The sequence below is a fragment of the Podarcis erhardii genome (genome assembly GCF_964252035.2).
Source record: "Podarcis erhardii genome assembly, chromosome: 13".
Taxonomy (NCBI): Eukaryota; Metazoa; Chordata; class Lepidosauria; order Squamata; family Lacertidae; genus Podarcis; species Podarcis erhardii.
In genome coordinates this window covers 14,089,931-14,112,079 of record NC_138502.1, presented here as the reverse complement: position 1 = coordinate 14,112,079, position 22,149 = coordinate 14,089,931, and the positions used below count along the sequence as shown (strand labels likewise).

General features: G+C 44.0%; 1 protein-coding gene across 1 annotated transcript; it reads left to right on the top strand.

Moving 5' to 3' along the window:
- The first annotated feature begins 246 nt into the window (after nt 1–246).
- On the top strand, nt 247–21,591 carry LOC309326455 (uncharacterized protein). The gene is made up of 16 exons (XM_081835203.1): nt 247–602; nt 1,624–1,896; nt 3,386–3,500; nt 4,480–4,775; nt 4,864–4,985; nt 6,563–6,627; nt 10,037–10,094; nt 10,291–10,355; nt 12,227–12,450; nt 12,848–13,101; nt 14,364–14,489; nt 14,644–14,785; nt 14,892–14,927; nt 15,919–15,979; nt 17,139–17,516; nt 20,134–21,591. Exons 1-15 carry the CDS (start codon nt 266–268, stop codon nt 17,416–17,418), a joined length of 2,454 nt encoding a protein of 817 aa, XP_081691329.1. The 5' UTR covers nt 247–265; the 3' UTR covers nt 17,419–17,516; nt 20,134–21,591.
- Nucleotides 21,592–22,149: the final 558 nt, after the last annotated feature.

Sequence of the window (22,149 nt, the reverse complement as noted above, 5' to 3'; positions counted from 1 at the left end):
AGGGAGAGCAAGAGCGGGCTCTCTTCACCCCCGTCTTGCAGCCCAAGCGCCCCTGCAAATCTTGGGAGGGCTGCCTTCGGAGGTCTTCCCCCAGAACCGCTCAGCCAAGTTCTTCCAACGCAGGGCTGGGCTGGGGAGCCCGAAAGGTGAGCTGCTGGAAAGACGCCCCTTCCGCCCTCCCCGCCCTCCAGTCTCCTGCTGCTGTCTCCAGATCTACTGAGTTTTTCTCTGGCCGAGGAATTTGCTGGGCTGTGGCTGGCGGAGAATGAGCGCAATGGGGACGAAGTTCTTCTTTTCCACAAATCCGTCGCGTGCCCTCATGCGGGATATGCAATCCGCCGCTTTTCTCCTTCAGGACACCTTGCTGCAGTTGAGGGAGGGGGACATTGAGAAATTCAAGGGCGAACTGCTCAGATTCCCATTCAAGGAGGGTGTCGGAAGAATCCGCGAGGAGTTGCTCCAGGAAGCCGATGCTGTGCAGCTCGTAGAGCTGCTGATTGGTTTCTACGGTGAGACTTATGCTGTGGAGGTGACGGCCCTGGTGCTGCAGGAAATTGACTACAAGCCGCTGGTGGAAGATCCCTCGGTTATCACCTGCCTAAGTAAGGGACTGGGAGCGGGGCAGGGGCTCGATCCGGCTGATGGTGCTGACACCTCGCGGGTTCTGTCAGTACCGAGAGCTCAGCTCCTTCCCATGGTTGCCTTCGTCCTTGGGTGGGGATACCTTTCCAGCAGGAGAGTCGCATATCGTCCTGGGCAACGTACCAAAGAATCATAGAATCTAAGAGTTGGAAGGGACCCCAAGGGAGATCTAGTCCAACCCCCTGCAATTCAGGGATTTCAACCAAAGCATCCATGGCAGATAGATAGCCATCCAACCTCTTCTTAAAAACCTCCAAGGAAGGAGAGTCCACCATCTCTCGTGGGAGTCTGTTCCACTGCTGAACGGCTCTTACTGCCAGAAGGTTTTTCCGAATGTTTAGTCGGAATCTCCTTCTTTTTTTTTTTTCTTTTTTTTTGCAGCTTGGAGTCCTACCCTCCAGAGCGGGGAAAAAGAGCCAAAGGGGCAGGGTGAAATCAGCAGAATGATGGATATAAATCTTCCCTGTGTAAAGTGAGGTGGCGTCTTCCCACACCCCTCTGCCCTCCATCTAAACCAGGGCTGGCCCAGGACATGTTAGCACCTGAGGCCAAACACTTCACAGCATCCGCTTCCCACCAGGGAAGAAGGAACATCAGAAACAGGGTGGGAAATAAATGTAGAAGCCTGCAAATAGCTGAGAAGAGGCCTGTAAGTTAAGGGAGTCTTCAAACCCTCCTGGATCAGTTTCTCTCTTCTGGGCCAGGCTGAGCTCCTTCAATCACCTGAGAGGCTAGAAGGATGGGAAGCTGCCTTAGAGCACATTGGGCCAATCGGTCCACCTAGTTCGTTCCAGGGATTTAGGCAGGAATCTTTCCAAGGCCTTTCTGGATCCTCCAGGGATTAAACCTGTGATCTACTACAAATCCACAGCCGTCCCTACTTAGTCCAGTCTGAAAGTGCTCCAACAGGAAGAGAAGGGGGATGTAGGAGTGCTGGATTTTTCTGTTCAATATTTCTACTAACATCAATAATCACCACAGTGCAGATTACACATTTATGGCTGCTGGCCGCACTGAATACCTTGAAGGAGTTAGATCTGAAGAAGTTCAAGAAGGATCTCAGCAAGTTCCCCATCAAGGAAGGCTATGTCAGAATCCCCAGGAAACTGCTGAAGAAGGCAAACGCTTGGGAGCTCACAGAACTGCTTCTTGCATACTGTGATGAGGACTATGCTGTGGAAGTGGCCTCAGAGGTGCTGAAAGCCTTTGACTGTGAGCCCCTGCCAGAATGTCCCCCGAGTTTCTCCAGAAAAGGTAAGGAACTTGGAAGGGAGAACGTTGGCTGAGTCTGATGGGACTGGGTGGAGAGGAGGCTTCTTGCACAGGGCTGTGTGTGTGTTTGTGTGTGTGTGTGTGTGTGAAATCTGTGCCAATCTGAGTATGTCTTCTTGACATTGTGGGAATGTTAAGGAAGGTTGGAGATGATATATTGTTTTGATGTGGTCCCTCCTCACGCTAGTCATAAATAGCAGAGCACATACCCTTTTCAACTTATAGGAAGCAAGTTGATTATTCGTTAGAACCTCTGCTGATAAACCTCCATGGAAGGAGACCATAACGTCTGTCAGAAAGTTCTTCCTGGTATTTACCGGTAGTCATAATCTCCTTTCTTGTAACTTGAAGCCATTGGTTCGTGTCCTACCCTCAAGAGCAGGAGAAAACAAGCATGCTCCCTCCTCCATGTGACAGCCCATTAGATATTTGAAGATGGCTATCATATCTCCTCTCAGTCTCCTCTTTTCCAAGCTAAACATACACCTGTTCTCCAAGAATTCTCAACGATTATAGTCAGAGGCTCTGAGATTACTTCTGTAAACTCCTTTAGTACACTTGGGTGCAGCTCATCAGCCCTGGTGATTTGAATTCATTTTAAGTAGCTAGGTGTTCCCCGACCACCTCTTTTCCTATCTTGGGCTGCAGCTCCCTCCTTACAAAATTTATTATGTTATTGTTGCAAGTTGAGCATTGCTTTTCTTTTGGGAGAAGACAGAGGCAAAGGAGGTGTCAAGCAGTTACGCCTTCTTTCTGTCACTCAATAGCATATCTGTCTTCTCCACGCAGAGACCTATCACTTGTTTGTTCTTCCTCTTGCTTCAAACATAGCCTGAGAAACCTTTTAAAATTATTTTTAATCTCTCTTGCAAGCCTGAGCTCACTCTGAGCTTTAGTGCACCTGACCTTCACCTTGTAACTATTGGCTACTTGCAGTGCTTTTTTGGGGAGGGTGCAGGGGTACACATATGCCTAAACATTTTCTGAATCTAATTAAGTAATTTACAGCTCAATTAAGTAATTTACAGCTCAAAAGCCTGGTACATGTCAAAGCGGGGAGCCTTTAGATCTCAAGGTCTGTAAGACTAAACAAAGTTCAGCTGTGCTGGGCTCCTGTCAATCAGGAGATATTGTCTCATCATACAACCATTGGTAAATTGGTAATTGAGCTAAAGAAATTATTGGTCCCTAACCTGGTTTCCGGGACGCGGGTGGCGCTGTGGGTTAAACCATAGAGCAAAAAACTCATTCCACTACAAACTATGGTTCCCATGAGTTTGCAGTTGCTCCTAGGAGGCCTTTTCATGGCCATCTCTTTCCTGATAAGAACTCCCATGCCAGGATAAATGCTAGCCCAGGTGAAACTGGGAAGAGACAGTTCAGCTTCATCTTGACTTCTTCTCCAATTCTAATAGGCCAAGGGTTTGACTCAGTAACACTTCTGATGTGCACTCACTTTCTCAATATCTAGCAGCAGAGCGACTTTGCGAAATGCATGTTTCAAGGCACCGGTCAGCTGAATTCTTGTCGTCAAAAATTAATCAAGCTCTGGAGGAACTGGTTCCATCAGAAAAAGCCACCAAAGGGTAATTTCTGTACTTATATAATTGACTGAAGCCACAATTTTAGCTACAGCTTTAGCAATGTTTTCCCCCTCTCAACTAACCCTTCCAATCCAAAGCAAATGTAAAATCTATTGCTCTTAAAACAATGCAAGTCAGTTCGCAAGCTCTCCTTTCTTAAAACAAAAATGCTTTAGCACTAATTTAACAAGTGTCTGGAGGTGGTTGGAGGATGGATGGCAGCTAACAGATTGAGGTTGAATCCTGACAAGACAGAAGTACTGTTTTGGGGAGACAGGGGGCAGGCCGGTTTGGACGACTATCTGGTCCTGAATGGGGTAACTGTGCCCCTGAAGGACCAGGTGTGCAACATGGAGGTCATATTGGACTCAAAGCTGTCCATGGAAACGCAGGTCAATTCTGTGTCCAGGGCAGCTGTCTACCAGCTCCATCTGGTACGCAGGATGAGACCCTACCTATCCGCAGACTGTCTTACTGAGTGATGCATACCTGGTTATCTCCTGCTTGGACTACTGCAATGCACTCTATGTGGGGCTACTTTTGAAGGTGACCCGGAAACAACAATTAATCCAGAATGTGGCAGCTAGACTGGTGACTGGGAGTGGTCACTGAGACCCCGAGTCCTGAAAGACCTACATTGGCTCCCAGTATGTTTCCGAGCACAATTCAAAGTGTTGGTGCTGACCTTTAAAACCCTAGGTGGCCTTGGCCCAGTATACCTGAGAGTGAAACAGAAACAGAGAGTGATGGTTGGCTGGGGGTAGACAGCAAACCAAGGGAGGGAGACAGGAAGGCATGTGGGTGGGCAGTGGTGGGGAGAAAATATTGGGAGGGCTATGCCCCCAGAAGAAAATTATTGGGGGGTTGGCCAAAGGACCCTCATTGGCATTTATGGTAAGGGAGCAGTCTGTATCCTAACTATGTTCCAATTCTCCTCTCCCCACCTTCTGTCGCCTAAATAAAATAAATGTTTCTGCCACAGGTCATTGGAAAGATCCACAATCTCTAGTGATGAGATGATCTGCAAGGGAAGAAAACAATTAATGGAAATTCTTGAAGCGGATATTGAACTTTTTTTAGACGTGCTATGCTTTTGCTATGTCATCACTCTGAAAGAATACAGAGACATTTTCAAAATGTGGAAAATTTTAAAGAGGAAAAGTAAAAAATTGCTGAGTATAATCCAGGAAAGAGGGGAGCAAGCTTGTTGCAGGTTCCTGGAATGCATAGAAATTGTACGTCCAGGTTCAGTTCTGATTTTGCTGTCTGCAAGGCATGGTGAGTTTGACTTAAACTTCAAGGGCAGTTCAACTTGCTTCCTCCTTGCAACAGTCATGCCAGGCAAATAATTGTCTTCCTTTTACAGGTTTGGATCAAACTCCATTCAAGGCAGGTGGCCAAATAGCGCCACAGTGGGAAGAAAGCAGGAAGCTGGAGAACCCAGCAGGTCCTGGGGGAAGTGTCCTGTGTGCCCGGCGTCTCAGGGAGGTAAGAGGCTGACCTCTATTGATGTGCATTTTTCACCCACAGGAATAAGGTACACATTGATATTTTTTAACATGAAGCCACTGAATTTAAATTTCTAGTTCCCTAAGGATAGCATTTATCCCATCCTTGGTAATTATTTACATATTTGCTAATGGCTGGTAGCAGGAAATAAGGCTGCATCTAACCAGGTGGCTCCTGTGGGAATGTTGTGGGTAGCAGGAGAGGATATATTGATTTAATATTGTCCTTGAGGATATATTGATTTAATATTATCCTTCCTAACTCACACTAGTGCGTTTATTCATACAGCAGAGTGCACTCCCCTCTTTACACGGCAGGAAGCTAGTTGCAGATTCGTTAGAATCTCTTAAGTTCTGTTATTCATGGCAAGACCCCTTTGATTCCCTCGTAAAAGAATAAAGACACAACAGTCTTCTTTTAAAAGTAATAAGAAGTTTACTCACATTCAGTTCACAGTTGGATCCCTGAAGGCAGGCTTTAGCTTAGAGTTACAGAAGAGAGTTTGAGTTCATCCCATATGAGAACTCATCCCACATGCTGCTGCTGAGAGCCAGAAGTGAAGTCCAAGAGAAGAAAAGGCATCAAAAGAAGGAAGGTGGCTGCGTGGCTGGACATTTTGTTAGGTCTGGAAGGGTCACACCCACCTACCTGGTCACAATCAAAGGAAGGATGTTCCAGACCAGGTGTAACAGGAAGTTCAACTGGCTGGACCAACATTCCCCTGCATGTCCACCCTAGGCAAACAGGAAATGTTGTATTTGACTGCTTATGGTACATCCCACAGCTCCTTGTGCTGATAACTCATGGTGAGTGTCACACTGTTTCCATTTAGTCAGGAATCGTCTTGCCTTGCTCTTATTTTATGGGCCAGTTGATGTCACATTTCAAATCCTCCCATATTTTCCAGTGCTTAAACTCTTTCCATCTAATAAGATCATTGCATGTCTGCACAATTGTAATGCTGTGATTCCAGTTTAGTGTGGAATCCTCTTGAGTCACATCTGGTTTACAAGGGCCCATTTGATGCGGTCATCCATCTGTTAAACTCCCATATTTTTCAGTGCTTTAAACATTTTTTATTAACACGCTTTCAACTCATGTTAGGCATCTTCAGATGTCAGTGTGTGAACACCTGTCTCCAGAAGATAATTCTCTGAGTGCATCTTGACTCCTGGTTACATGCATATTTTCTAAATTCCAGGATACTGCTTTGCTGTTATCCCTACTTATCTGGATGATGAATATTATTGAATGTGTTTCAGTGTAATGAGATCTTACAATGAGAAGGAAGAATGTTGTATTAAACATACATTTTAAAAATAATGCTAATATCATCAGTTTACTAACACACTGTACTTCAGGAATCAGTCTAGGTTAGTCTACTGTGGCCAAAATGAATACAGAGCACAGCAGGTGAAGAAGAAGCTGTAGCAGTGTGTAGTTGTGGCTTTGGCCTCAAGTGGTGCTCCTTGGTGTGGTCACAGGGGTGTTAGAAACAGACAAGAATGCCACCTTTTCAGATGGGATCCACATAAATGATTACAGTTTCATTATAGGCTCTTCCAGAAAAAATGAAACCAGAGGTGGTTTCGGACTCAGAAAGGGGCAACGAAGCACACAGGTGAGTGACGTCTCCATCAGACATTTACAAACCTTTTCCATTCAGGGAACAGTTTTTAGATTTAATTGTTCCACAGAGCACATCTGGTTTCTGTGGGTCTCACAGTCATCAGATATGGTGATGCTCCCTAAAACATACAGAGTACATCTACAGTATGTTCTGCACGTTGCAATGAACAGTTGGCCATGGTGGGCAAATTCTGTCTCAAGGAAGCTTACCCACCAGTCCTGATCTCTTCACTGAGGAACTCCTGGGTCCCTCAAATACAGCTGGAAAATCATTACCTTGGAGCATTGCTGTTGCTTATTATTTCCAGGAGGGTGAAAAATATGGAACTCTGGATTTTTTGAGGAATTGTTGTTTCTCCTCCTTAAATATATTTTTATTGATTTGATTTAAGTCATATTCCACCTTTCTCCCAAGGAGTTCAAGTTGACATGCATGGTTTTCCTCTCTGCATTTTACCCTCACAAGAACCCTATGAGGTACTTTAGGCTATGAGGCAGTGACTGGCCCAAGGAGCTTCTTGAAGGAAGGGAGTTGTCTCCTTACCTCCCTCCCTGCCGTTTCATAAGCTTTCTTGCCACTCCCCTAAAATCTTTTTTTGTTGTTGTTGTTCTTTCCTACTAGAAAAAGAACCACTCATGCCATTTTTTTTCAGTTGAGGTATTGGAGTTGTGTTTCCACATCTCTAAGCCAGAGTATAGGTGTGCACAGTTCTCTTGTTAGTCTTGAGTAGCTTTCTGCATTCTTTGATATTTCATGGTCAGATGTTCTCAAGTGCAACTTGCCCACCTCATTCTGTGTGAGAGGATCCAGACCAGGGGCCCTCTGAGGACAAAAGACAACTGGGACCAAGGCAGGTACAGAACTGACCTGCTTGTTTTTCTTTTCTTCTTCTTTTTTGAATTTGCATTTTATTTAACATTCTTATATTACATCGGTAAATGTTGACATATTACATTACAGGACTTACTATAATATAATTTCCAACATGTATACAAAAATTATATACAAATTTTGTTTACCTAGAAAGAAAATAAAACAAAAAGAAAGAAAGAACAAAGAGGAAAAAACAAAAACAATTCCCCCCCCAAAAGATCATATACATACCAACACACTAGACTTCCTGTCTATTCCGTTGTATATTCCTTTTTTACAAATGAATGTACTCTTATTATTGTATATTTCTTTACATTTTATCTAATACATTCCTACATCAATATGTGCTTTTAGTCTTATTTCTCAACTCATTCTCGCTCCAACGTCAATCAAATGCTAGCATAGATAGCGAAGCATTACTGTATTTTTTAACATATGTTTTATACCTATCCCACTTTTACGTAATTTTTTGTTTTGAATTGCCTCTCAGGGTATTTGTTAACTGTGCCATTTCAGCAAATTCTTGTAGCTTGTAATGCCAGTCCGTTATTGTCAGGGCTTCTTGTTCCTTCCACCCCTTTGCCACCAAAGTCCGAGCTGCGGCTGTTGCATATAAGAATACCTTCCTAAAGGCCATCGGGATGTCCCTGCCAACAAGGCTTAACAGAAATGCCTCTGGTCTTTTTAAAAAAGTTATTCCAAACATTTTTTTTTCAACTCCTCGTAAATTAAGCCCCAGAATACTTTGATCTTCCTACATGTCCACCACGTATGATACATGTCGCCATTACTCCCACCATACCTCCAACAAGTATTCGCTAAATTTTTATACATCTTCGATAGTCTTGAGGGGGTGAGGTACCACCTGTGCTGCATCTTTAACGTATTTTTTTTGATGTTATAACACACTGTAAATTTCATATTTGTTCTCCAAAGCTCTTCCCATTTGGCCATCATTATTGGACGTCCAATGTCCTGTGCCTATCTAATCATTGTTGCCTTAACCATCACCTCCTTAACCTTCCATTCCAGGAAGAGTTGATATATTCTCGAAATTACTCTGATTTTATTATTTATTAATTCTGTTAAGAGGGCTGATTATCAAATCAAGTCTTTTTATCTTGTTTAAATATTTTGTATATTTGACGGTATTCCAACCAACCATAAAGCTGGTCTTTTATCTCCTCATATTTTCTAAATTTAATTTGGCCGTCCTCTTCTAACAATAAAGAATTATATGTTATCCAGTTTCCTTTCATGTTCTTCTTTTTTACCATGTTTGCTTTGACTGGCGATATCCAATATAGAGTCTTTTATATTTTCCCCAAACTCTAAACAGGGAATTTCTTACTATGTGGTTTGTAAAGATCTTATGTACTCTATACTTATCATAATTTCCTTATAGTGGTGTTTTAGCAGCTGTTTTTTTCCCACGTGCACAAGCTGTTATTTATGTGTTGTTTTTACCTGTATGGGCCTATGGCCGTAATAAATATTGTTGTTGTTGTTGTTGTTGTTGTTATCATAATTTCCAGTTCACAGTTGGATCCTTGAAGGCAGGCTTAAGCTTGTAGTTACAGAACAGAGTTTGAGTTCATCCCATATGGGAATGAGCCCCTTGTGCTGCTGGCTGAGAGCCAGCAGACAGCAAAGTACATCAGTATCAGCATCAAAAGAAGAATAACAAAAAGAAGGGGGGGAGATGGCTGCATGACTAGCCCTTTTATGGGGTCTCCCAGGGTCATACCCATTTACCTGGTCACATGCAGGGGGAGGAAGCTCCAGACCAGGTTTGACAGGAAGTCCTCCTGGCTGGAGTAACACCCCCCCCCCGCATGTCCACTCTGGGCAAACAGGAAGTGTTGTACTTGACTGCTTATGTTACATCCCACATAACCTACCCTGGGAGCTAATGGTAAAGCCTGGGTAAAAAAAAAATATCAATCAATCAATCAATCAATCAATCAATCAATCAATGTACATATATGTTTCGGGCTTTTCACCAGAACTTTCCTATTTAAATAACATGCAACGAGCTGTTACAGCTACCACGGCCCAAACTAGATGTGATAGTGGCTGTTTCCCTTATTAGAACTGGCTCCTCCCCATCACTTTAAAACAGTTTGCTTTTTGGTCCAGTGGTTAGAGCTAAATGGGTACATGGGTTACAGAACTCTTACCATGGTTACTGAGTATGATAAATTTCCCTGGCATTCTAGTATCATCAACACACAGGTAAACAGAAGATTAGTAGTTTCTTTCACCAGCTTGCTTTGCTCTGTTTTAAGACACCATTTTAAAAACAGCTCAGTATAAGAAAAAAACACCTTTTTTATTTATTGGGTGGCCTCATAGCAGTTGTTCTTCAGTTGTGCTTCACCAGGAGATATCCTTCTATCAATTTTTTACCTCCTTTAATCAGCATGTGAAGCATCTCCTGCCAAAATATCAATTAGACCAGTGGAGGAAGTTATCCCGATTTATGTTCTACCTGATTCCCCTTTCATCTTTCCTTTTTGCCATTCAGAGTGGGCTCCACTGAGGCTGGCTTCTTCTGTTGCTGTGACACAGATCTCATATGTGAGGTGAGAAAGGTCAGTACTGCATGCCTCTAAGCTCTGCACCCAGTTGACCTAATGAGAACATCAGCCTTTTGTGTAGTTGTGGGTTTGGCTTTAAGCAGTGCTCCTTGGTGTGGCTGCAGGGGTCTTAGACAAAAATCCTCTGTTTTCAGATAGGACAAAAGGTCTGGCAGCCATATTAACGATTGCTGTGTTACAGGATCTTCCAGAAAAAATGAGACCAGAGGTGTTTTGGGACTCGGAAAAGGGCCATGAAAAATACAGGTGAGTGATCTTTTTGAACTGTTTCCTTTTGGGAGTCAGAGACCATGGAACACATTTGGTATATGTTGATCTCATAGTCATCACACATGGTGGTGTTTTCTAAAATGTATCCAATTACACTAGAGACCTGCACATTGCAATGAAAGATCAGTCATGATGGGCAAGTTCTCACTGATTTCTTCAATGAGGAGCTTCTAGGTTTCTTGGAACACAGTTGGGGGAAAAACATTACTCTGGAGCAATTCTGTTGCACATATCCAGTTGTTTATCCACTTTGAAGATATGGGTAGCATCATAGACTATAACTATAGAATTGTAGAGTTGGAAGGGACCATGAGAGTTATCAAGTCCACCTAGTTTTCTTACTCACTGGGCAGCCTCACAGCAAACCTGCTTCTCCATGGAATAATGCTGAGTGTGTAGAATGATGCTTGCCCAGGAGGTTTCCTTCCCTAAAAGTTTCAACTTCTAATTCAGTATATGAAGCATCTCCTGCAAAAAAACATACCATATTTTTCTATGTACTGGATGAGGTTTTTTGAACAAAAATATGTCAAAAAACTGGGGTCACCCAATACACGGATAGTGGCATGGGGGGAGATGCTGCTGTTCATGGGGAGCGATCTGGGGGTGTTGGCTGGTGGCGTGCAGCTTCTCCCAATGCCACAGCGAGCAGGGAGCATAGGCGCCGACTCCATGGGGCCTGAGGGGGCCCGAGCCCCCTCAAAAATTCGTTTGGGGGGGCTCTGCCCCCCCCCAATAATTTAAGAAAATTATTATATTATGCTTTGTAAAATCACAAAATTATGTTGGTATTTTTTATTTTCCTTGTTTGACGATAGTTACCTTTTAAAATACATTCAGTAATGAGTTAAAACAAATAATTATTACGGTAGTAAAAGAGGCGGTGCGAGTAGTTTTGCTCGGTGCGTGCGACTGGCCCAGCCCCTCTTTCCTTTTCCTCTCTTCTGCTCTCCCGCCGGGCGCCTGAGGGAGAGTTACTTAGCGGTTCTGAGGAGCCGCTGTTGTTTCGGCAGGGGAAAAACCGCCGCCCGCGAACCGCCGAGCTCCCTCTCTCTTTCCAGCCTCTCTCTCTCTCTCTCGCTCGCTATGGCCAAGGAGGAGAAGCCCTTCAGCCAGTCTATGGCCGAGTGGCGGAGGTTCATCTACAACCGCCAACAGCGGCGAGTTCCTGGGGCGAACGGCCAAGAGCTGGGGTGAGGAGGGCGAGCGAGCGAGCGCAAGGGGAAAGGAGGGGAGGGGGCGGCCAGCACGAGGGGCGGTGGGAGGCGAGGCGCGGCGGGCACTTGCCTTGCCCACCACGCATCTCTCTCCTTCTCGGTCTCTCTCCCTCCCTCAGCTGGCGAGGGGGCCACGAGGCGGGCGGCAGCAGCAGCAACGGGCCGGGAGCGGCTCTTAGAAAATTTCCCAGGGCAGGACCCCGGTGTGGGCCCCCCCAATATTTTTTATAAGTCGGCGCCCCTGTCTGGGAGCGATCTGGGGGTGTTGGCTGGTGGCGTGCAGCTTCTCCCAATGCCACAGCGAGCAGGGAGCGATGTGGGGGCGCTGGCTGGCTGGAGCACAACTTCCCCTGGTGCTGCTGCACGAGGGAAACACTTGGTACCTGCGCACAGGAAATGATCTAGGGAGTGTTTCCTGCCCACAGCTGCGTGGGGGGGGGGGAGAGACTCAACAACTTTGGGCCATCTCCCCTCATTTTCTCAAAACTGAGTCCCCCAAAATGGGGGGGGGGTCCCTTATACACAGGGGCATCTAATAGATGGAAAAGTATAGTAAATTAGAACAATAGAAATTCTCTTTATCCATGTTCAACCTACTTCCCCTTTCATCTTTCCCTTTGTGCCATTCAGAGTGCGCTTCACAAAGGCTGGCTCCTTCTATTGTTTAGATACGGATCTCATATGTGAGGTGAAAGAAGCTGTGACCATAACCTACCACTTTGATTCGTGGCCTAAGCACCTGGAAGGACAGACCACCGAGGAGTGGCATGTTGCTGGCCCTCTGCTCAACATTCAAGTGGATCCAGTGGAGGCTGTGTCAGCTGTTCACTTCCCTCATTTTCTGTGTCTTGAAGGTATGCTAGGAAACAAAGGCTTCCAATAGTACGACCAAAATAGGTAGAATCCTTAGCAAGAATAATGGATCAGGAATGCTATGGGGCCAGCAGTGTTGGTTCTATGTATCAATAGTGCTCACTTACCTATCTTTTGTACTTGGTTTCAATTTTGCAATTTTAACTCTGCTATTTATTTCCTATGATTTCTATATTTTCTTTGTGAGCTGCCTTGAGAGGACACTGCCTGTAAGGATACGGGGGGGGGGGGGACCTTAGATTATGACGATGATGATGACAACAACACAATAAATGCTTGCATTAACAGGGAGGGTGATGGGTTTTGTCACCCAGACTCAAGTTCACCCTTTCCCACTTGTGACAGGTTTCTTTATTATTCCTTTGTGCTCCTTTTCAGGTGAAGACAGTTCCCAAGTCCATATTGCTCACTTTGTTGAAGAAGGGATGGTACTGGAGAGGCCAGACAGAGTGGGACCATATCATGTTGTGTTGGAAAATCCTACCTTCTCTCCCCGTGGAGCCATTTTCAAAAAGTCATGGTTTAAGCGAAAGATTAAGGTCCACACTGTGGCACTGCTCTATCAAATGCTTCGATTGAAGGCACCAACATTTCACCTATACCTCCTACCCAATGACTCTTCTGTGAGAAAGGTAATCAGGATTCTCCAACTGATTGGTATTCCAGACAGCCTGGATCATTTGCCTGAACATAGGAAGCCTGACAGAGTAGCTATGCAAAATTATGCATCAGAGTGTGTCATGGTTCATGAACTAATTTACCAAACTGCTCGTCAACATCAACATGGCCTTAGAGAGATTAGTAGTTGCCCTTCACTGAGTTACTTTGGTTTGCACCAGTAGTGATGTTTAAAAGTGACATTTCCAATGCTAGGCAACCTCCTTTCCAGAGGGCAAATGCCATTCCTGGTTCCATAGACAACAGCATTGTCACTGAATTGTGAAAACAAATTGTCCTTATGCTACTATTTCTAAGTACACTCAGCCTTCTCTGAAGTTAATGGAGATTCCTTCAAAATAAATGTATTTAGCAATGAAGAAATTCATCTTACTTTGTTTAGGAATTGGCTTGGTATTTACTAGGAGCTTTCTCCAAGAACTCATGAGGGAAATGTTGCTTCTGGATTGCAAAGTTGGCACATGAGGGATAAGTTGCCTTCTCAATTTCAACTGCTCCTCAGAATACTGTCCTATGTTTTGATCAAAGTGTAATGCCTTCTATGGTTTCCTGGGTTGTCTCATCAGGAGAGGTGGCTGTATTGTTAAGTATAATTGTTTAATTGTACATTGAAATGGAAAATAACTCTGTATGTGTAGTACTAAAAGCGCAACATGTTATGGAAACTTCTACTGAGCTGCAGAGTGCCTAACAGTTAATGATTAGTGAGAATGTATCTCTACCACTCTGTCACGAGGTGTTTAACTTAGATCACGAGGTATTCCGTTACAGGTCTCCATTTTGGTGGTGTGAATTAGCTCTGTGTCTGAAAGCACCAAAGAGAAAGGATGTATGATTCTCTCTCTAGAATGCAGCCTCAGGCTAGTGAAGGCTGGAATGGGAGAGGTAGAGCTTTGATTTCAGCTCTGAATGAAGATGTTTATATTTCTAAGATATTTTTACCTGTGCTGGGATCAGCACATGATATTAGTATGCAACTATAATGTAACATCATTGTTGAAAGTTTATTTTAGATCAAGTTCTGATAGTAAAGATTTTGAAACATATTTTCACACTGGGCAATTTTTATTTCAACCTCTCACTTCCAAATGCACAATATTCATAGCCTCAATATTTATGTGCTGTGAGAATGCCAAAGCAGAGGTAGGGATCCAGCTTTTAGCAGTTTGGTGCCCTCTTTGTATGTCTCAAAAGTGACATTGTTTGTCCGTCACAGGCAGTTGATGAACATGAAGTAAATTGTCCTTCACACAGAATAGAGAAACCCCCTCGGACCCTGAGACCTCTAACGATTGGCTCTCACTTCTTCGTGGAGACAAATGATGTCACTGTCTGTCCTGAGGTGAGAAACAAAGAAAAAAGGTTTTGCCGGGGGAGAACCCAGAATGGGAGAAACTATACTAGGATCTTTCTCTACCCTTTAATTTGACTCCCTTAGAACTGGGTGCTATACTAAGCCCTATTCACATCTACATAGGTTTCATTCTTTCCCACAGGAACTGGAGTTTCAATACCTGGATGCAGAGAAGCTGCAGCAGTACCTAGAACTGTCTGCTGAGCAAATACAAGACAAGTTCAACTTCCGTCTGATAGAGAAGCACACAAATAAGCTTGTTTGGAAGGCTCATGTGAAACGAGGTGAGGTTTTTTTTCAGTGGAGGACCACAAGTCTGATTGTGGCTTGGGAGGCAGAATGAAAAAGGACCATTCCCTGTCTGACTGTCTTTTTCCTGTTGTCTTTCAGAGGAGTTAAGTTCAGATGAGATGAATTCAACACAAGGTCAGCAGGTTTTAATGACTTATTTCCTTTTGCTTAACCTGTATCCCTCTCTTCCTCCCAATGGGAGCACAAGAGTGGCTGGTGATATGGTACTAGATACATGGTACAGCAACGGGAATTGTAACATTCTGAAATAGACATGAGTTGGCTTGGCTTTATGGACTATTTTTGGTGTCACATGAAGATAACAATAAGAATAAACAGCTTCCAACAAATTAAAACATCAAACACAGTAAAACATCACACATTAAAAACTTCCCTATATCATCGGATTTCTGGAGAACATGAGAGATTAGGGGTCATCATGTGGGGTGGTCAGCCACAGTAGGCTTCTAGCAGTGCACCATACATTTAAAGTCCACTTTATATCACCTCAATAGTCATAGAGAATCTTGTGAACTCGATCATTAAGGGTCTCCTTACAACTCCCAGCACAGATAAGCACAGGATTTTTCTGAATAGATTGGTCACTGCAATGCCTGCCAAAATTCCTCTGCAAATTCTTCACATTGGAAGTGCTTCTTCATTTCTGACTTTCTTTCCCAGCCATTGTTTACTTGCTAGTTTTCAACTCCCTTCAGTCACACACTTGGGATCAGAGGCACCAACTTGGGCCCCAGGTTACATCAACATCACCTGGAAGTCACATCAGAAGGCGTGGCAGGACCTCGAACGTGATCTCCGAGGCTTTGCGGAGCCTTGGAGATCACGTACAAAGCCTTGGGAGACCTCTGGCGCAACTTCCAGTTGGTACCGGAAGTCGTGTCGGAGCCCACACTGCAGGTGCCAAGCACCCACAATTATTTCTGTGGGGGCTGGGCCCCCAGAGCCCCCTATAGTTGGTGCCTATTTTTGGGAACATGACTGGGGAAGACTGAGGAGCAATTTAAATGATATTTGGAAGTCCTGGGTTCATCTCCCACCATGATCATTCATCTTCTCAAAGGTCCCTGCCTGCCTGGTACATATCCACACTCTCTCTTCTTTCCAGACTCTTGCCTGACCAATGCATCACCCAGAAGAACTGACTCAGGACATGGTGGGGAAAGCAGGTAGGGCTTAAACCTTTCTCTCACACTCCGTTTCCCCAATAAGATCCCGTCCTGCCATTAGGCATAATGAGGCAGCTGCGTCTGGCAGGCAGCAGATTTTTTGGGGGGTGTGGGGGTGGTACGTTACTGTTTATTGAAGACTTATTCACATTTGCCTTAATGGGGTTACAATATCTTTAAATAATAGTTACAGAAAGTTACCTAAAGCTAACTGAAAAAGCTTAGTGCAAATTACTCTTAGTTCCTCCTTCTCAGTCAATCTCATCATGGTGCACTGTAGACTTCAGCTGGTTTGCTCTGAGCCAGTGTGAGATCTCACCAGAGCCACCAGAGCCTGTGTGAGATTCTCCCAGAGCCAAGTAAGCAAGGTGGAGAGCTTAAAAACTCTTTTTGCACAGGGCTTTCCTGTCGCAGAAAGTACTTTTTTGCTTTTTGCATTGCTTACTGGGTTCTGGAAAACTCTTGCATGGGCTCTGCATGCGCTCAGTGGGATCTCAGTGGGATCCCACCAAGGCCAAGCACATAAAGCTGCAATTGCATACCTCCAGTGTTTATCCAGTGAAAATAGGGGTGTCAATAATAATAATAATATCCCACCCATTTGACTGGGTTTCCCCATTCACTCTGAGTGGCTTCTAGCATATATAAAAACATAACAAAACATAAAATATTAAGAAACTTCCCTATACAAGACTGCCTTCAGATGTCTTCAAAGGGTTGGTTAGTAACTTATCTCCTTGGCTTGGGGGTCACATACACACATAAGTGAAATCTGTGTAAGTTGGGAGTTAATAGTACATTCTCACACAGAAACAGATGTGCATGGTGCCTCTCCCACCCCACTCCCTGCACTAGTGTGGAGAGGGCTAGACATGTTGCCTTGTACTCTGCATGCAAGTTCCACCCATGCTAGCACTGTTGCTTTGCAATCCTTAAAGAGTAGGCAGGAGAGCTGCCCTTTAAGGTGTTTTGCTGCTCAGCAATCAAAGATGGCTCTCCAAGCTTTAGAACCCTCTCCGGCTACAGCTCTTCCTGCTCCCTCTGTGCTGATCTAAGTTGCAGAAGTTATCGCAGCACCTCCAAATAGTCTGAAGTCCCTTTGCTGAGCTTCTCTTGTTTTGTGCCTGCTTTTCCCTGCCTCTGGGGGGCAACAATGCAGAGCGATGAAGAAGACCACCAGAGACCATTTGGAGTCCACCCTGGAGAACCTGAGGGAGGATGATCTCAACAGGTTCAAGTTCAAGCTCAATGAGTTCCCTATTGCAGAGAGCTTTGACAACATCCCCCGAGGGCCACTGGAGAAAGCGAATGCCATGGAACTGAGCCGACTCCTGCTGGGTTTCTACACGGAGGATTATGCTGTGCAGGTGACGGTTGATGTGCTCAATGCCATCAACTGCAGGGATGAGGCAAAGAGGCTCCTCAGCCTCACTAGGTGATAAAGGAGGAGTCCCAGCTTATGGAATTTGCTGTGAGGTAGGGCAAATGGAGTGTCACCTGCCCCAGCCCCACGCCCCCCTGTGAGTGGAGGGAGATTGATTCCAATCATCTCTTCATGGGACCTGTGGGGGTGGAAAACTTTATACCACGGTAAGGTAAAAGGTAAAGAACCCATGGACTGTTAAGTTCAGTCAACGGAAACTTTGGGGTGTGGCGCTCATCTTGCTTTCAGGCCAAGGGAGCCAGCGTTTCTCCACAGACAGCTTTCCAGGTCATGTGGCCAGCTACTGGTGCCTGGAGGACCATGGCGAAAGCCAGAGTGCATGGAAACACCATTTACGGTACCTTCCCACTGCAGCAGTACCTATTTATCTACTTGAACTAATAGAAATTATTATCTAATAAAAATATTATTTTAAAAAAGTAATTTGGCATTGTTTTAATGAGGCTATTATTGGACTGTAACTGAAATAAACCCTGGATGCTCAGGGTAGGAGCTAAGGAATTTGGCAGGCCACTTCCTGGGTCTTGGTAGGCTAAATCTGTGGGATAAATCAGCCTCATATAGCTGACATGCATTGTTGTTCTTGGCATCCGTCTGTCCCAAGAGACAATGGAGTGCACCTCTGGGTGTCAAACCACTGTGTTAGCAGCACTGAAGTGACCTTCCCAGGGCACAAGCCTGGTCAGTGTGCATGGAGGTACTGGGCTGCCCAGATGACAAGACACACACCCCTCAGCCTCACTGATGATCTGGGCCCATAACCGATATCGGAACCCCGATATGACAGTCCCCAAACTGAGAAGCCTCTCCAGGCGTCTTCCTTCTGGACGCAGCACAGGATGATCATAATTCTTCAGTCCCGGTGTGCAGCAGCAACACATATCCGAAGACATGTGTACACTCGAACAGCTGTGAGGTGTGGCATCTAAGTTTATTAACTAATATATACAGGAGAATGAAATCATGCCATCCCTCTCGCATCTTTTCCGAGAGAGAGAGAGAGAGAGAATACAATACAACGGAAGAGATAGGACTGGCTTCCGTTTCCCACACTTTCCAAGCATGGAATGTAAACATAGACATTTGATGTAACAACCACACATCCAGCAATGGGAGAGAATGAAAATGCTGACAGTGCAAAGAAAAGCAGAGCAATACGTCTGGCACCAGCTTGGCTACAGGAGTTGCCAGAAGGAGGCATACAAGGTGCCATCCAGCCATCCTAGGGACTCCACTCTGGATTTGTGTAGTGTTTACTCCTTAGCCATTTCTTCTCCTGAATATATCTCGCAAAGCAGTGGAGTTTAGGACCAGAGTTTTCCTTTTCCTAGATGGGCTACCTTCCCAGGTTTACAAGCCAAATCTACCCCTCACTTCCGTCTACAGCATGTGCAAAAACTGCCTTCTTGACCATTGGATCCGCTATTGGTCTTATCCGCTTAAGCTGTCAGAACCTGTCTTCACGTGCAGGGGAAGTACCTAACTCACTGAGGGTTTGAGACCCTAAGCTACCCTCACCTGGTTTAGCCAGCCAGTCAAAGCTGTTTCCTGGAGTGTGGCCACTATCGTATGCTTGAAGGAGCCACAAATGAGAGTAGAGTGCAGGGTAGGGACAAAAGATGGGCAAACTACCCCCGAAGGAGCGTGATGTGTCGTCCACCAGAGATACTACCCTTCCCCAATACCCTATACACCCCCTTACATGCCTGACACTAATTAATGCATGAAGGGGTTAAGACCATAGAGTAAGCTGTCCTGCCAGGCTTAGCTCCATATATTTCTCTGGTTCGCATCCCCTGCTTTCTCATGCCTTCCCCTGTACTAATTTATGAGAGGATATGAACCTGTTCTTTGAACTTTAGTTTGATTTTGATTTTTTATTTCCCCCCTTTATTATTTTATTCACATAATATACATTCTTTACAACAAACAACTCCAAAATAAACAGACAACTCCAAAATAAAATCATATGTAACAAAACCTCATGTTTCCATTTACAGTCATACCTTGGGTTACAGTCGCTTCAGGTTGTGTTTTTTCAGGTTGCAGACCCCTGAAACCCGGAAGTACCAGAACAGGTTACTGTCGCGCATGCGCAGAAGCGCCGAATCGCAACCCGAGTGTGCGCAGACGTGGGTTGCGAATGCTGCCGGTTGCAAACGTGCATCCCGCACGGATCACGTTCACAACCCGAGCGTCCACTGTACACTGATCTCCTCTCCAATACCTTTACTTGATATTTTTGCTGCTTTCTGCTTTCCTTATAGAATCTTTATGGAAATTTAAATCTCTTAAATCCTATACCAATCTTTAACAGTTTCAATTAATCCCTTCACCTCCCTCCTCAGTACTTTCCTCCACCCGTGTGCGATCTTCTTTACCTACTATTATTTTTGTTATTGTTGTGTTATTCACATTATTTGTTATTCCATCCTTAATCCTATCTCCTTGCGCCTTTTAAACTTTTGCATATTATTTTTTAAGCTCCAGCACCGACTTTTTTCATGTATTCCTTAATGCATTCCCACTCTTTATTAATTTTTTTATTAGAGTAGCCTCTAACTGATGTTGTTAATTTTGCCATCTCCGCGAATTCAAGAAATTTGATTCTCCAGTCTAATAATTCTGGTATTTTATCAGTTTTCCAGTTTTTTGCCACTACAATTCTGGCTGCCAACGTTGCATAAAGGAATACATTCCTTTTATCCTTAGGAATGTCACTTGATACTAAACCCAGCAAAAATGCCTCTGGTTTTTTAAAGATTGAACTCCTAAATATCTTTTTAAACTCTTCATGTATCATAATCCAGAATTGTTTCACCACTTTGCACCCCCACTACATATGATACATTGTCCTCACCTCTGGTTTGCATCTCCAACAGAGATTTGATTGTTTTTTATACCTTTTTTATAGTTTCACTGGGGTGAGGTACCAGCAGTAAAATATCTTCATTATATTTTCCTTAATCCAATAGGACACTGTAAAATTTACATCCATTTTCCATAATCTTTCCCATCTGTCTAAATGAATTGTCTGGCCCAGCTCTTGTGACCATTTTATCATTGGTTCTTTTATTACCTCATCTTTCACTTCCCATTCAAGGAGCAAGCTGTATATTTTTAATATTATTTTCCTCTTTGGTTGCGGAAGTTCACTTTGTAATTTTGATGTTTTTTGTTCAAATCCTATTTTTTTATCTTGGTTGAAGATATGCAATAACTGGTGATATTGTAGCCAGCTGTTACAACAGTTCTTAACCTCTTCATAGGGTCTTATTTTTATCTCACTGTGCTCTTTTATTAGTAACTGTTGATATGTTGGCCAGCCCTTTTCCATATTTACTCTTTTCACTGCCAATACTTCTAGTGGGGATAACCACCATGGTATTTTAGGTTCTAAGAACCATCGGTAATTTGCCCACACTTTATATAGAGACTTCCTGACTATGTGGTTCAGGATGTCCCTATTTACTGCCCCTTTATCATAAATTAAATAGGCATGCCATCCAAAGCGGTTGTTCCATCCTGCCAAGTCTAGAATCTCTGTTTTGTCTAGCACAACCCAGTCTTTTATCCATCTTAAGCATGCAGCCTAGTAGTAAATTCTCCAATCCGGAAGTCCAAATCCACCCCTCTCTTTGGTGTCTGTTAACAGTTTATATTTTATACGTGGTTTTTTTCCTTGCCATAAAAATCGGGAGGAGAGGAGTTGAACTTTAGTTTTATGCCTACCAATCCAGATAATAAAGTTTGCTGATGCATGAGAGTTTCAGGCATGTTACTGTAAACAAGATTAAACATTATAAGCAGTATAATGCACTGAAGGGCGGTGATCTCTTCCTTGTTGAGAGCAAGGTGGAGAAAGGTTTGGCATGAATTCATACATACATGACCTTTGGGCTTGTGGGTTCCTGCAGAAAATCACCTGGTCGCTTATGCAGCTTGGCATTTGCAGGAAGCTGCAGGAAGAGTTTTATCTGGTGATTTATCCTATGGTTTCTTTTCTTTTCTTTTCTTTTTAATTTTTATTGGAATTTTATTTACAACGTAACATAAACCTCCCACCCCCAATACAGAAATCCACCCTCATTAAACATGAACATAACATACAATGAGCATAACATACAACAATACAAACAACCAAATAAAAGACCTCCTTTATCCTGTATCTGGCCTCCTTATTTACCGTATTTCTTCTGTTTATGAATAATTATTAAGATTTTTCTAATTATAACTTAAATATCCACAAATTGCTAAAAACTGGAAAAAAGAAACTGTGCCAACAAAAAAGGACTGGCAAGACAAACTGTTAGAGTATATTGGACTGGCTAGATTAACAGAGGCAATTAGAGATCACACTAGACAAGAGTTTCAAAAAGCATGGGGGAAATGCAGAGAATACTTCACAAAACAGTGCCCTAAAATACATACCTGGACTTGTTTTGATTAATGTCTGCAGGAGACTTTGTGAATTTATCCTATGGTTTCATGGAGCCAGTTCCTGGGGTGAGGAGCTCCTTCATTTGGAGGTTTTCAGGCAGAGTCTTGACAGCCACCTGCTGAACATGCTGTATGGCTAGATTTTGTGCCTCAGGCCACATGGCCTACAAAACTCCCTCCAGCTCTGTAGGATGCTGAGGATACGCCTCTCTCCCCTCCTCACATCATTTCAGGGAGGATGCAGAGGTCTTGAATTCTTGTCTGAGACCTGCCAGGGGACAGGATG